General features: G+C 41.1%; 1 protein-coding gene across 1 annotated transcript in view; it reads right to left on the bottom strand.

Moving 5' to 3' along the window:
* PTPRR (protein tyrosine phosphatase receptor type R) overlaps positions 1 to 17,335 on the bottom strand; it is a 269,586-nt gene that overhangs the window by 54,455 nt on the left and 197,796 nt on the right. Inside the window, exon 7 of the mRNA XM_082256719.1 lies at positions 309 to 495. Coding sequence (XP_082112845.1) covers positions 309 to 495 — 187 coding nt within the window. The remainder of the gene's footprint in view (positions 1 to 308; positions 496 to 17,335) is intronic.

Here is a 17,335-nt window from a genome sequence, read left to right as displayed (position 1 = left end):
TAAGACTACGAACCTCAGCTAAACCCTGGTTAGATACATATTCATTAAAACGAGTTTTGATTCATTGTTAAATTGACTATTTGTTGCCAAATGACCAAAATTAATCTTGATATGTGAATAACAAAGTAATTCATTTTTCTGAAAGTTACCATGGAATGCCATCTAGAAATTTCTTACCCCAACTAATGCCAACGTTTCAAAAAAATCTATAAAAAGATATTTGCAAAAAAAGGAATATATGGGAAAACCGTAGAATTTCAGACAAGATATGCATTTTTTTGTAATCTTCAAAACTGTTTTAATCTTACCATGAATTCAGTGTGAAGCAAATGGGAGCTTTGAACCACATCGTGGAGCTGTTGCCTTGTCCGAACACGACTTGCTGTTTGTAGGTATTCAATAGCTATTTTTTCTCGTGGAGTAGGAGCCACAGTAAAAGGTTCAACAATTCCCAAGCCACTCATATCCAAGGTAAGTGATACATTGGAACCTCTTCTGCAAAAGAACAAAGAATAAAAGTAAAACAAGTTATGTTGTCTATTTTCCTAGCAATTACATGTTCCCCATGTGTTACTTCTGACAGTCAGGATTACTTGTTTGAGGGATAAGTGTAATTGGGTTCAAAGACTTTTCCTAAAATTTACTAGAAATAGCTGACAGCTCAAAGCAGGTCAACTCTGTGCCATATTTGGGAAGTCTCTCCAGTTAGCAGATTTTTTAGGAGTCGTAAAATAAAAAAAAGAAGCCTAAAATAACCAAAGCAGAAGAGTAAGAATCTGCTGAAATGGCCAGGGACATTTGAAGGCCCTCTAAATGATCATGCTTAGCCTTTTGATGATCAACTCAGCTATACAGGTGGAGTACAATGGCAAGCATAGGTCTATCAATGGGATGCAAGACCCTGTTGGATTGCGGGGTAATGTGGACTCCCCTGGGACACAGAGAATAAGGAATATTCTGTTTAGTCTTTATCAGGGACCCCACAAGAACCTGTGCTTTTTGATGGACAATGCCCCAGGACTACAGCCTACAGGTTTGTCCTATTGATGGCTAATCATGTGCAGGTAGATAACCAAATGAGAGTACCCAACCGACGGTGAAAGACAAAACAAATGGATGAAACAAAGGGGGTCATGACTAGTACAGTTCTGAAAGACTGTCAAACAATAGAACCCAGGTGATAGGCCAGGTTTGTAACTAGAAAAGCAGCATAAATCACAGACCAGAGAACTGAGCCCCCACAGAATATTATGAGGAACACCTGACTGTTCTCATTTTTCAAAATTTAATTTCTCAAAATTTAAAGCTTTCACACAGAGAGTGAGTGAAAGTTTTGGATGTTTTCAGCCACCAACTATTGCACAACCTGGAATTAGAAGGGTACCAAACATTACCAGCTGCTTTCTCTTATTCTTATGTAGGTATAAAAATAAACACTGAAGATCTTTAACAACAGAATCATTCTGTATTTCTGATTGCCATGTCTATGTCAAATAGCATAAAACAACTAAATGTACCTCATCAATGAGCCAATCTGTTGAGATAGTACCAAACTGCCTTCATCCATACCCTAAAAGTCTGACCAACTCAATATGACTGTTGTGAGTCTTACTAAATTATCATCCTAATATGTCATACATATTTATGCTACCATTTTTTCTTTATTTTAGACCTTTTGGTTGCTACATGTGCACAAACATATTGTAACTTGCTCAATAACTGATCATGATGTTAAATAACTGCCTAAGGTATATCTACTTTTTATGCAAGATTAACTTAGTAAAATCTAATGATCTTAAGTAACTGCAAATAAATAAATAAGAACAAAATAAATATGAGCTTTTATTTACAGTCCAGCACATTTAACATATTGTTGGTTAAATACATACATCCTTTGTTTCCAAAAACTCGACATGCATTGATTGACACATTGGGGTTGATTTACTAAAACTGGAGAGTGCAAAATCTGGTGCAGCTGTGCATAGAAACCAATCAGCTTCAAGGTATTTTTTTTTTTTTTTTCGTCAAAGCTTAATTGAACAAGCTGAAGTTAGAAGCTGATTGGCTACCATGTGAAGCTGCACCAGATTTTGCACTCTCCAGTTTTAGTAAATCAACCTCATGGTTTCTAGCTGTTTGTATAGTGTGATTTTATTTTTTTAAATATCAATGCAATGTTTATCCAGCCACTCTACATATGAAACACCCAGCGTGCATGCAATGGTCCAGGAAATTGGGGAGTACACAAATATGTCGCTGCCCTAGAAAGTTCTGTACCCTTTTGCCCTGTTATAGCAGAACAGGGAGTAACTTCCTCCAGTGATGTCACCTTGTAATCCCTTATCTGGGTCCTCTGATGAATGGACAAGGATGCGTTTAAACATTCATATGAAAGGAAGACATTCATTAACTGGAAGCATCTATTAAAGTGGATCTAAACTGAAAAAGTAAAAACTTGTGAGCAGGCAGGTTCTGCTTTGCGTGCACAGCTTGGTGTACATTTTCGATATATCTCAGTGCAGGAATTATATATCATTCGGGCCTAGCAAATCAAGGTGGCTGACGAGACCGAGACAGGCCTGGACTGGGACAAAAAAGTGGGCTCGGGTATTTTAGACTGAGCAGTAAATTTCTCCAGGGACTGGGGGAGAGTGGGCATTGAAGAGGCTATTGGTGACGGGATATTCATGAAATCGGTCCTCCGCGCTGTAATGTAAAGGGGCACTGTGATAAAAAGGGGATCCTACTGTAATGGGGCCCTGTAACGATTTGAGTGCCCCATTACAGTTCAATCCCTTTTTATTTAACAGTGGCCCTTTACATTACAGTGCCCCTAGAAATCACAGCCCCCCATCACAGAGCCCCTTGCCGTCATGCCCCCCCTTTTTTTCTCTAATCACAGTGCCTCCTTTTACTCTCTGCTTCCCCTGCACAGTTCTACCTTCAGCAGGGCAGAGGCATGATTCAGCCTGTGTGTCCTCTCCAGAGTCTCCCACCCTGCTGACAATGTCATCCTATCAGCAGGGCAGGGGGGCGGGAAGAGCTGCAGATCTGGATCATATTAACAAGTGGGTGATTGCCTGCTTGTTAATATGAAAAGAGTCCTGCTCTCTGTGCAGATCTCCAGATCCTCCTACCCCAAGCTCTGCTGATAGGATGACATTGGTGGTGGGGCAGAAGAGCTAATAGAGGAGACACAGGCATTGCTGCATAGCGGGAGATGAGTGGCGAATGTGGTCTGTGTCAGCAATGTCCGGACCGCGGTCACTGCTTACCTTAGAGTCCGATCATCAACAGACTGCTCTTGTTAGGACATTAGGCCAGGTAAATGCCGGTGTGCCAGGCTTGGCCTGAGCCCAGAAAAAGACCAGGTAAAGATGTCAGTGCTGATAAGTGGGCAAGAGAAGCTAAGTATAGTTCTGTTTAAAAGGAGGTGACTACATCTAAAATAAAAATGGCAATGGAAACAGGAATTGAAAATATTACGTTCAAATTACTTATTAAAGGTAAAACCTAGTCAAAAATAGCTAAAAATAAAAAAAGATGAAATACATACATGGGAGCTTTTTTACTTGCCAAAGAATTTCTATTTGTGTCCATCCAGCTCTGACATTTGCAATGTACTTAGCTCTGCTGAATCTTGATTTTTTTTTTCTTCTGCAATTAAACAACACTTGAAAGTCTAGTCCCACCCCAACGTGTGATTGGAGAGTGAAAGGAAAAGCAAATTTCTCTGCCACCTCCTCCGATCAGCATATCCCTTATTACCACATGGGCACTACAGCATAGCTTAATGCAAATTTGTGCAGCTTCTTGTTCTCACTTCTAAATGCTATGTGGCATAAGGACACCAAATTGTGAGAGCTTAAAGGTAGTTTGCCTTTAGAGATAAAAGCATCTTTATTACCTTTCATTATATTCAAGGAAACTATTCTATTATTAATGTTAGACAAGTGCCGTGATCCTATTTGATCAGAAATATCCTTCTTGAAAGAGATCTGACACCTTTTATGCAGCTTGATTGTACACTTATCATGAAAACTTCATGAGCTATTCTCAGACACACCTGTATGTGCTACAATTTGACCAAGAAACGAAAGTCTCCAAAGCTGACCATACACCAGTAAAATTTTGTTTGAAAATGTTTGCTTTCAGAAAATTTGTTTATCGGTAATTATATAATAGTAAGTGGGGTCAAAGCAATATTTCTTTTTTATCGTTGTGACAGGAAAATTGGAAGGAGCAGGAACTTTTTCTTGAATAACTGAAATTCCTACTCATTGTGAATGCATTTTTTGCTTGGGTAAAAATCATACACATTGTATATTGCATGACTGCACATGTCCTAAGCACAAAATAAACCTGTTTACTATGTCTGGGATTTCATTTGATATAAAAGTCTAATAAAGAAGAGATAACTATGCTTAAAACAGCTCCCACCCCCCTTCTAACTCCTACTGTACACTAACTGCCCTGTAGAAAGGAAGATGTATATACTTACCCATTCTCAGAGAATCCTGGTCCGGTCAGGTGATCTCCCCAGCGGCCGGCCTCAGGGGAGAGGAGAGAGTGTTGACAATGGATGGAATGCCTGGGCGATAACCTCACCCATAGACCTAATATGGGACATCAGTTTTCGGCTGTCCCTCCTCTCCCCTGAAGCTGCCGCTGAGAGCATGATCACATGATCGGACCAGAGCACCGAGAATAGGTATGTATAAGCATCTTCCTTCTACAGGGTAGTTAGTATAGGCTTTAGAAAAGGGGGGGTTAGGCTTGGTTAGTTCTAGCCAGAACTTCTACTTTAAAGTGTTTCTAAGCCCGCAACAGTAAAATCAGTCTGCATATGCAGTTAAAAAAGACAAAAGCAGGGGCACCTTCTAAGTGTAAAACTGTAGACATTTAATGACAAAGTATAAAACCAATCACAAGCTTGAAAATGGAGCGTGCCTGTCACTCACATGGGCAGAGCGCATGTTCAGAAACATGTTGAGGTCACTTCTAGGGACGTCACACGCTTGCCGCTGCGGTCCACGTGCATTCCAGCCCTCCATCCTGAACCATCACACATGCTGAGCCGGCATTCGGCTCTCTCAGGACACAGAGAATCTAAAGGAGGAACAAAGGAACACAGCACTGCAACCCCAAGCAGACGACCAGCGTACCCAGAGATTCACCACTGCAGGAGATCCCTGATGTGCTTGTTTGTATACCAAAATGTGAATCATGTTATACTTTATCATTACCTGTCTACAGTTTACACTTAGAAGGCGCCTCTACTTTTGTCTTTTTCTATATATCCCTGGAGAATGCTTCTGCTTCACAGAGGAGGCTTGCCTTAAGTTTTTGAAATGTTCATCTCCATCCCAGGATTATCTCCTGCAGAACCACCTTTTGATTTACCCCTTTCTGGCCATCCTCACTCTTGCAAATACATGATGATTCAGCTGCTGGGCTCTATACTTTCTGCGATGCACACACAGGAAGAGAGGGGCTGGCGGAGAAGGAATAGACCAGCTTTCTCCTCTCCCATCTGTGTGGGGGAGGAAAGAGGGGGAACTCTCAGTGCAGGCTCTGAGCTATATGAGAGGGACACTCTCAGCTCAGAGCCCTGCGGCCAGCAACCCTGCTGGGGCCCCCCAACGGTGGCGGAACACCAGGGCCATGTCGTAAGTGTGACCTTTGTGACCCTGTTAGTTCCGCCACTGGTGCCTAATAAGATATAGAATGTTCTGCTATCACTGATAATTTGTTAATACTTGATTTCATTCAAGTAAATTGCACAACTCCTCTTGCCTTCATATATATACTGTATGACAGGTTTTTCAACCACCATTTACACAGGCATACCTGTGATTATATTCAGGAACTTTGCAGGCAGTTTACATCCTTATTCATGGGCTGGGTCTATCATCCCTGATTTACTTTGAACCATCCCAGCATATAATAATTTTTCTTTACTGTGGTCTGTGTTGATGCAATCCATTGTATGTACATGGTTTTAATGTTTTTAATGTATTTGTGTCCAGTCTTGTTCACAGTTCATTCACCAGGCATAAGTGCCTTAATAAACTAATTGTTATTTTTTCACCACCACTCAGCCATCACAGTGTTTCCTTGGTGCCTATATCTGATCACCCTTGATTTGTGAAGAGTTTTGGAGGCAATCCTTGTTTCCATTGCATTCACAGATGTTTTTTGTATATGCTATTTTGGGATCAATAGGCACACATTTAGACGCACTTTAGTCTGAGTGTTTCTTTTGGTATTTATCACGAGGCCTTTTTAGGAACCACCCCTTACATATTTTTTTGTTCATACACTGTATGATAATGGGTATAATGAAGCAAGTGCTCAGATAGACAGACAACTCAAACCTGAGCACTTGCTGATAAGCAATATCAAAGGGAGCTAAAGATCACTTGTGGCTCACAAGCCAACCAAGGAGTGATCCCTTCCACTCCAACTTTTTGTTTGGATAGTTAAAATTTCTGCCTCACCTCCTGTTCCTGAGATGCCCATATGAGACATTTAGGGTATGGATGTCATTAATAACTGTCAGTTTAATTTGTAACCCTTTCTCACTCGCTACGAGAATGTGTTTTTTTTTTTTTTTTGTCTATGTCTCCAATGGACAGATTTCCTGTCATTTCCTTTCTTGACAGGGAGTGATGAAAAATCTCCCCACCTCCCTGATAGGGCAGCAATAGAACCTGACAGAGGCTCTAACCTTTCCCTGCTCTGTTGTTAATACATAATATTATGACATCCATATCAGCTATTGCATGTCTGTGTATATGTGTCATGGCAATTTAGCAGTACATCCTAGATTACGACAATCTAGGCATTTGTGTGCTACTGCCAAAATAGTAATGAGCCTGTTTAATACTCACGATTTGCATTGTTTTATGTTTTACAAACCTCAGCAGGTCACAGCAAACTAAGGAAACTCTCATGACAAGCATTTCAAGACTAAGCTTGAAGCAATCAGTATCAGGGGAGGACAGGAATTACTTTGTATCCTGTGGCGGAAACCAACTGACATAAGAGCAGTTTTAGCTTTCCCTCTTTTAATCATGCTTTTCTTATGTATTGCCAACTAATTCCTTTTTCTACCCTCAGCAACATTTTATGGTACCGCCAGGGAAACAGACTGTTTAACATTAGATGCTTATACAACCTCATCTTTTCCTGCACATTACCCCCCTGATTGAACCATTCTTTATCTTACTCATTGACCAACTTCATGGTCATCAACATTCTTCATATTCTTTCTCTATTTTACCAAATAAGGATACTATCATTTTATCATATGTACCTTTTATTTAATTTCTTTTATAGCATTATAGGGCATTTTGTTTTTTGAAACAATTATACTGATATTTTGCTTTTAATGTTATGCCCCACAAATGAAAAATGGGTTTCTATCTAGACAACTGTTTTCGTTTTTTTTTTTTGTTAAAATAAGATCACTGATAAGTGCATTTACTTAGTACATAAAAAAAAAAAAACAGCACACTTAGCAACTCAATAATTCAAAGACTGTTGTTCAGCAGTCAGGAGATCCAACCACCACCTCTTATCTATGACCAGCTTTAGGCAAAATGAAGAGGATGATGAAGTACGTATTGCAGCAGAACATAGAAACTAAACGGAACATTATGGAAAAAAAAAAGAAACTAAACAGATTTTAGATTACAATAGTCAATAATTACTGTTTTTTTTCTGTAAGTACTGTATTTTCTGGCGTATAAGACTACTTTTGAACCTCAAAATAATCCCCCAAAAATGGGGGGTCGTCTTATACGCTGAGTATAATATCTCCAAGGTAACCTAAGTATAAGTATTCCTGGTAGATGTAATCTCTCAAGACGCTGGCTGTGTGGGAATCCTGTACCGGTATACAATATGTACCGTAGCTTCGGCTACATACAGTGTACCGCACTGATCCAATCTGGGAGAGCGATGTATTCCATTATTGAATGCAAAGCCAGCTCGGATTGGCGGAGTAACATCAGCCCGCCTCTCTGACTCTGCCAATCCGAGCAGGCTTTGCATTCAATAATAGAATACATTGCTCACTGTGATTGGCTCAGCGCGGTACACTGTATGTAGACGAAGCTACGGTACATACGGTATACCGGTACAAGATTCCCACACAGCCAGCGTCTTGAGATTACATCTACTGGTAATACTTAGGGTACCTTGGAGATATTATGAGAGATTACATGTATTACAGTACTAGGGTACCTTGGAGATCTATGAGAAATCTGATGTTTTTCAATGGTGTTGCCTTGCTACGGCGCGTATAGCCCAAAACCTATGTTTTAACTTGAAAATTAGGGGGGTCGTCTTATACGCCCAGTCGTCTTATACGCCGGAAAATACGGTAGTTACTACATTTTATATAGGTCAACACTGATCTTCAAAGTCAGTGCTAACAGAAAGGCAATGGAACATATCCTCCTGTCATCTGCTTGGAGGAAAGCCCAACCATCCATAGTCTTAGTCACACTCCTTTTAGTGTTTATCGAATGCCGCAAGCAGCATCAGCTCAGTTTTCTTGTTCCTAAACAGATTGTGGTGTATATATTACACAGACATACACTAAGTGTTTTTTTTTTATAGCCTGGCCTTAAAATGGAACCAAACCTGTTGACTCCTTGGCTTAAATATCTGCAGTCGCCTACATAGTGAGGGAATCTTGAGGGAGCTGGACAGGTGAAGGTCAATGGGACTACTAATGGTTACTCCTTGTTTCACTTTTCTTTCATTCTTCCCTCTCTTTTTTCACTGGGGTTTTTGGTCTTTTTCTTCTTTTCTTGCTTTCTTTCTTTTCTCTCCTCTTTATTTCTACATGCTACGGATTTAGATGGTTACTTGGATCTTAATTGTGTATGTGTTTATGAGTGTTCTGGCCATTTTGCCATGCATTGGGCCTTTATTTATCATCTATGGTTGCATTGGATTTACTGTCTCCCTCTTGTGGTAGCAGGACCTTCACTGGTCTCTTTTATTTCCCTGTGCTGGGCGATGCTACCTTGTTCCTAGATACTACTAGTTGGTTCTCCTGACTCATAACCCTGGTTTTCCCTCCCTCCGCTTCCCTTCCCCTTCCTTTCCTGAGTCAGGCACTGCCTTTTTATTTATAAACAGCAATTGGTGTGGTTTGATAGATCCAAGTTTTATTTGATGTTGGCTTTTTCCACTGTTGTATACCTTATTAGCCTACAATGTCTTCTTCGTTTTTACAAGGCCATCTGGATACAATAATGTATCACTTCATTTATTTGTTTGGTGAGACTTTTCAATAAAAATGATTGAAACAGAAAAATGGAACCAAACCCTTTTTTATTAAAAATTGTTGGCAGGTAGACCTTTATTGCAGGAGTGACTCTGTATGACCCTTCTATAATAAAAGCTCTTCTTCTGCCTGCCAGCATTTTTTTTTTTCTGAATGCACACTGAGCTGCACATACGCACATATGCAACATATTCTTGGCATGCTTTGGTGCAGGATGAATTAAATCATGTGTAAAAGGACAGAAGTTACATCATCCTGGGCCAGCCAATCAAGATGACCGATGAAGCAGAACCAAGGAGAAGACCAGGCAAAGGTGTCGCAGTGGGAACAGAGCGCCAAGGGCGCTATCGCATCACTGGAGGGATCCCTGTGGCAGGTAAGTTGCCATAATGTGAAAATATGCTTTGTATACTTGCCTTTATGACTAAAGCTCATGCGCCACAAAACATTTTGTGGTCTCCTCCCAGAATTCAGTGCCAATGCCAATTGCCAGGCCTGAAAACTGTCATATGAAGAGGAAATTGAAGTAAACCATGTTTAGGCTCCCTAATGGAGCTAAGATTAAAGCCCGCTTGGTAATTTTTACCTACAGGTAAGCCTATAATAAGTAGGTAAAATTATTATCTCCTAAATGTGCACCATTTAGGATGCATGCAGCAAGTGACATCACTGACGCATGTGCTCTGAAAGTCCTTTGCCAAAACTTCAGGGCTTCATGCCGGAACCGAAGGCTCCCGCGCGATGACCGGATACAGATGTCAGCCCTCTCAGCGGTGACTTTACAATATTAAATATATATAAAAACTTAGACACCAACTGTCAAGTCCAAATATCTTTGCGCTTTAGGAGGAGTCAGTCACTTGACTGCTATAGTATGGAAACACTGCTGCTACTTAAACAAATACTGGATAATATTTGGAAATACAGAAATGGAAAAGAAGTAGCGCATAAAATCACTATTAAATGACTTAAAGTGTAAAAAGCATGCTTGTCACAGATATTGCTTGATAAACACTCAAAAACATGTAGAGAAAAGCAATGTCCTTAAAAGTCCATAAATCCAGGAGTGCGTGAAGTATATAAATGGATCACCATCCACCACCAGGTGTCACACCGATAGATAGCAGAAATGGCAACTCACCAGAAAACGATGCTCAAGTGTTCTCACACCAGAGCAAACTGAGCAGGGATACCATACAGATGTAGGGAATACACGCATGGAAGACCAGAGTCACTTCACCACTGCCGCATAAAAGTATCCTTCACACACTCTCCTCAATGTAATGGTATTATGGAAAAAGAGAAGGGCTCCAAATAGTGAAGTACCGTCAAAACACTTGCTTTATTAAAACATAAAAATTTTGCACTCACATGTAAAAGCATATGGGTAGGCATTGAATAGCATGTCTCCGGTCAGAAAGGAAGCCTATCTCGTCCAGTGCACTGGGCTAACTCCACGCCAGCCCAGTCCCTTCCGGGTAGCTCCTCTGCCGTGTCCCGTGACCCTTCCCGTGTCCCTTCCGGGTAGCTCCTCTGCCGTGTCCATAATACCATTACATTGAGGAGAGTGTGTGAAGGATACTTTTATGCGGCAGTGGTGAAGTGACTCTGGTCTTCCATGCGTGTATTCCCTACATCTGTATGGTATCCCTGCTCAGTTTGCTCTGGTGTGAGAACACTTGAGCATCGTTTTCTGGTGAGTTGCCATTTCTGCTATCTATCGGTGTGACACCTGGTGGTGGATGGTGATCCATTTATATACTTCACGCACTCCTGGATTTATGGACTTTTAAGGACATTGCTTTTCTCTACATGTTTTTGAGTGTTTATCAAGCAATATCTGTGACAAGCATGCTTTTTACACTTTAAGTCATTTAATAGTGATTTTATGCGCTACTTCTTTTCAATTTCGGTGACTTTACAATGCTGGAGGGCTTAGTTCCAAGGTGAGTATTTTATAATGTGCTATGCATACTAGCACATTATGCCATTGCCTTGCAGGTTTTTTATTGTTTTTTTTTTTAACATCTGCGGCTTATAACCACTTTATGCATTCTGATGGAACAACAGATCAATGGGGGTAAGGTATGAATCAGTGGGTGAACGGTTACGTAACATAACTAGTTAATTTGCCTTGAATGTGACAACTTCTGTTCAAACATTAACAATGGTCTTTTTAATGCTTCTTAGGTCCCTTTCACACCAGCGGACCGATCAGGTCTGCCTGTCAGTTTTTCAGGTGGACCCAATCGGACCACCCATTGATCTCTAGGGGGCGGTGGTTGTCAACAGACATGTGTCCGCTGACACCCGCCTGGCATCTGATCCTTTAAAACCCGCTAAAAAGAGACATATGGTGATACTTCGCCATCTGACCGGCGGATCAGATGGAAACAGACATGCAGTCTGCAGGCCCCATAGAGGAAAGCAGGTTGTGTCTGTGTCCGCTCTGCATAGCGGAGTGGGCACGAATCTTTTATCTGCCTGCTCAGCGGGGATCAGCAGAAAGATCCCGTGCTGAGCAGACGGATTCCACTTGGACGGATCTAAAAGGGGTCTTAGACCTTAATGTGAATTATATCAGCTCACTGACAATATTTTTTCAGATGGAACAGTAAGCCCGGTTCACACTTGTGCATGTGCGGGGTTCGCACGTAATGTCGGAGCGCACTGCTCCGACATTACATGCGATCGGCTGTGCGGTGCGAGTTTAGCCATACAGTTTGTATGGCTAAATTCGCACCGCAGCCGCAACAAACACGCACAGGGACCCTTTTTGGCAGCCGCATCAGGATCGGATCGCACAGCGGTTCACACTTGTGCGATCCGATCCTGTGCGAACTGCACGATCGCACTGCGATATGCGATCAAACTGGGGGTGTCGTTAACATTACATTGACACCCCCAGCGTATCGCATATGGCAGTGTGAACTGCCGGGGGTGCGTGTGCGATTCGGGAACAGGCTGCGGATTCGCAGCCTTCCCGCATCGCATAAATGTGAACCGAGGCTAAAGCCTAGTACACAGAGGCAGTTTTCTTTAATTCAACCCAGCGGGTTGAACGAAAAGAAAAATGAGGAGCTCACTGTTCAATGTTAGTACAGTGATCTCCCTGATGAGCTATTGTTTTCTGACAGGGGGACTGTGGCAGGATACACAGATTAGATGCCAATCAGCAGCTGTTTTTCAGCATGCCCTTCCACAGAAGCCAAGCTTCTGGCTGACTTCTATTGGAGAGGCTGCTGTCCCCACAGGCCGAATGTTGGTCGGTTTCTGTTGAACCTGCTGATACCGGTCAATATTCAGCCCATGTGTACCATGCTTTGACTCCTCACTACTTTTATTAATAGAGTCAATACAGTTAATCACTACAGTTTGAAGCTGCCAATACAATAAGCTCCACTTTCTTGTTTAGACGTTATTTTATTCAATGAAAACCTCTACATGAAACAATTGGCTATTTCCTCTGAATGAACATAGATCAGTTATAACAAAACATATCTTATGACAATATCAATAACTAACTATGTGGGTGTACTATAATAACTAACTATATGGAGAGGCAGGAGTACTGGAAATATAAAAACAACGCTCATCTCCTCCAATCAGATGGTTTCAACTTCTGACCTGCAATTAAATAGTGGCAGCAAGGATCTGAAAAAATGGGTGTAGGCAGCTGCTACTCTCTTCTGTACTTGAATACCATGAACTTTGCTTATGGAGAAGGGAAAATATCTGCTTTGCTTCGAGCACGCAGATCCTTGTTTTACTTCTGCAACCATCAGCCGAAATGGACAGCCTTAACCACTTCCGCACTGCTCACTAGAGCTGTACTGCGGCAAAGTGGCTCGATAACGTCTGGCGACCAGACATTCCCCTCTCTCGGCGGCGCATGCGCGCCGCCGGAGGCTCGCTCCTGCTGTATTCAGTCACAGCGGGAGCTGGGCCAGGGGAGGAGCGGCGGCGATCGTCGCTGCTCTTCCCCGATCGACGGGGAATCGAGTGTGGAGATCCTCCTGCTTGTGTAAACACAAGCGGGCGGATCTCCTAAGTGACAGGCAGGGTCAGATTGCAGGGTTCAGCATAGCTGAACCTGCGATCTGTCCTTGTGTCACATAGTCCCCTCCCCCCACACACGTCAGTAAGCACCAGGCATTCATTAACCCCTTGATCATCAATAAAAATTAACCCCTTCCCTGCCAGTGTCATTTTTACAGTAACAGTGCATATGTATAGCACTGATTACTGTAGTAATGTCACTGGTACCCCCAAAAGTGTCAAAAATGTCAGTCAGGGTTCCGATCTGTCCGCCGCAATGTCGCAGGCTCGCAAAAAAAAATCGCAGATCGCCGCCATTACTCATTAAAAAAAAACCTCCAAAAATGACATAAATCTTTCCCTTAGTTAGTAAACGCAATAACTTTTGCGCAAACCAATCAAAATACGCTTATTGCGATTTTTTTTTACCAAACATAGGTAGCAGAAAACAAATTGGCCAAAGATTTAAAAAAAATCTGATTTTTACATTTTGGGGGGGGGGGGGGGGGGGGTTCATATAAAAAAATGTGAAAAATATTATTTTTTTCAAAATTTCGCTCTTTTTTTGTTTATAGCACAAAAAGTAAAAATTGCACAGGTGATCAAATACCACCAAAAGAAATCTCTGTTTGTGGGAAAAAAAGGACGTAAATTTCATTTGGGTACGGCGTCGCACGACCGCGCAATTGTCAGTTAAAGTCGCACAGTGCTGAATCGCAAAAAGTGGCCCAGACGTAAGACAGCAAAATCCTCCGGTGGTAAAGTGGTTAAAGTACACGTGTCATGAGATATGAGCCTAGTATAGCAACAATGATATTAGCACTATATCAACTACAAAAGCAATGCAAATAAGATAGAGAATCACATAGATGAGCTTGTGTGCTGCACCCACATGGGAAACTGCCTTTGTTTACAGATGCCATATGAAGTATATTCCAGAAATGGTATGAAAAATGTTGACCAAAGGAGTTCTCTTTGTAATTTTATGGCCAGGAAGCATTTTTCTTCTTCTCTGGAAGTGAGCTGGGTGTTGGCTCTGAGATAAAAAAAAAAAAAAAACGTGAAGAGTGAAAGGGGCAGTATATTAATATTTATGTTTGTTATATTTCGGGCTCATAGAGAACAGTGGCCAGTACTATTTCTTAACTTTTTCGAAAGTGCTACACCTACAGACAAAACTAGGAGAACATTTTCTTTTTAAAGCTGGACTCCGAAATTACAAAAAAAAAATACAGCAATTTGTACACTGACCTATATAAAACAATCCACATTTAGTAGATAGTTTATAAATGTCACCAATTAGGAGAAAAATAGGCTGCAATATCTGTGACACCATCTTTCCGATTCATAAAAAACAGATACAGACAACTCTAGGAGGAAAGGCAGATCCAGGCATGTACATCACATCCAGCTTTCTCAAACTGCATCTATGAAAAACTACAATTCCCATCAGGCAGTGGGAATTGTAATGAATAGGCATAATTGAGGGCGGGTACATTTATAATGTAATTATTGGAGGGACTGAGCCTGTTTGGCCATCTGTGAACCTCCAGCTATACCCTATGGTGGCTCACTGCAAAGAGGAGGAGCCAGGAGCACTGGCAGGGAATCCAAGAAGAGAATGTTTAGGGCCACTCTGTGCAATTCCATTGAATTACACAGAATGAGATTATAATCACTTATTATAGTGAAACAGGACATTTTGCTGATTTACAGCTTTCTCTTTTCTTACCAAACCATTGTTTGAGCTGATGTGGAACTGGAAATCCCACATGGAAAAAAAAATATATTTAAAATATATTTTTTAAAAAATTCAATTTTCCCCCAAATATATTAGAAATGCTACAATTTTGGCCATATTCAATATATTTCTAACATTTTTCCCTAAATATATTAGAAATATATTTCAAATGCTACAATTTTGGCCATATTCAATATATTTCTAAAAATTGTTCCCTAAATATATTGGAAATATATTTTTCTTCCATATGGGAATAGTTTGCTTAATTATAAAAACCTTAACTTTTCTTAGTGTTATAGTAATAAAAGCTGCAGTGTCTGCATCCCTTTAGAATAGAGGTTCTTAAAGCGGTTGTAACCATAAATGAAAAAAAAAAAAATGTAACCCTGTTCCTTTAAAGCACGATATATATCACATTGCTTCTGCAGTGGTATTTGTCCAATTCTATGCTTTAAAATACCTGGTTGATCCTGCCTGTTCCTGAGTCCTCCTAAGTATGCTGACCACAGTAATCATGGCTGCTGATCCATGATATCATGGTCAGTTTACATGCCTCCGTCATCCCGCAGTCTCTCCCTCTCCCCCTCCCTCCCTGCTTGTCAGCTCAGTAGTTAGTGATGTGAGAGACGATCTGTTCCCTGTCCCGCTCCCTCCTGCTGCTATATTGTGTGACTGTAAAGTCGCTGTACATAATTACTGGAACCCCATCTGTTATAGCAAGCTAAGTTGCACAGTGTATGTGATTGTTTAACATAATGTAGCTAAATACCTTATTTCAGAGTGCCGATGTGCGGTCACGTAACCTCCCGCCGCTCTACCCCCAGCTGACATTAGAGGGGAACCTCAGCCCCTCCTGCTGTAGTCTTCAGACTACACTAGGAAAAGGCAAAGTTTCAAAAGCTTTACTAAATAACTTGGCATGACAGACAAACAAAGGCAACAGTCTTTCCCTAAACTAGTCCCTAACTCAGGCTCGTGGCTGCCCCAGCATACTTTCACAGGAAAGAGTCTATATCTGGCTAATCCCATGGATTGCTTATGAAGTGTAATATAGTGCTGCGTATCCAAGGTGTATCCAAAAACGTATATTGTGCAATCTGGATCATTAACGTCCAAAGAAACGTGCAAAAGGTGAATCCGTTTGACTCTAGGTTGTTGAAGAAAGCGATGGTGATCTTCAGTGCAGTGCCACTAAACCTGTGACTAGCCTCTCACCTCTCACTTTCTTGTATACAGCCTTTAAGATAGACCGATGTCTCCAGGGGGTCCTGAAATGGTGGGGCCCTCACGGTGTATCTCATATCCACTACTCCTTTAATTTGTATTAGCTGGCTCTTGGGGGAAGGGTACAACAAAAGCCTCTAATGGTATAGTACGTAATAATTTTATTGAAGAAAAAAACGTATGTAAACTCACTATTAAGACTGTACACAGCGGCGCAGTGTCTCGGTGTGTACGTCTCTTCTGGGTACTCGTCACTTCTGGGTACGGATACACCGTGAGGGCCCCACCATTTCAGGATCCCCTGGAGACATTGGTCTATCTAAAAGGCTGTATACAAGAAAGTGAGAGGTGAGAGGCTAGTCACACAGGTTTAGTGGCACTGCACTGAAGATCACCTTCACTTTCTTCAACAACCTCGAATCAAACGGATTCACCTTTTGCACGTTTCTTTGGACGTTAATGATCCAGATTGCACAATATAAGTTTTTGGATACACCTTTCTTGAAGTACACCCATATTGATGATACAGACATATGTGAAGAAACCACCGGGTGTTTTATATCAATCAGAATATCATGTTACTGTATGGACACTGAGCACTTTATGATATACTATACACACGTTAAATAATAATATTTTTTACGGTTATTGTTCACAAATTACGTGGAGACACTTCTTGTTCCACAAGTCACCTATATTTGCATTGTTCTTTGCACTGAAGTACGGACACTGATCACTTTATCTGCATATTCACACATTATCTTATTTATTCTGTTTAATCCTATAGTGTGTAGCAATAATCTGGATCAAGATATTTGTATGATTTACTGAATTTTATGTATTTATCAGCATTATTTCACCTATAAGGAGACACACACACACACACACCATTGATTTATTTATTCTTTTATTTTGTCACTTTGAACTTTAAGAGAGGCAGTGCAGCACTATATTACACTTCATAATCCATCCAAGGCTTAAGGATAAACCTTTTTTGTCAGCAGCAGCCTCACCATACACCTATCCCA

Source organism: Pelophylax lessonae (assembly GCF_965119305.1).
Source record: "Pelophylax lessonae genome assembly, chromosome: 4".
In the NCBI taxonomy this organism is placed as follows: Eukaryota; Metazoa; Chordata; class Amphibia; order Anura; family Ranidae; genus Pelophylax; species Pelophylax lessonae.
The sequence above is the reverse complement of the archived record's forward strand: the minus strand, read 5'-3'. Positions and strand labels throughout refer to the sequence as shown.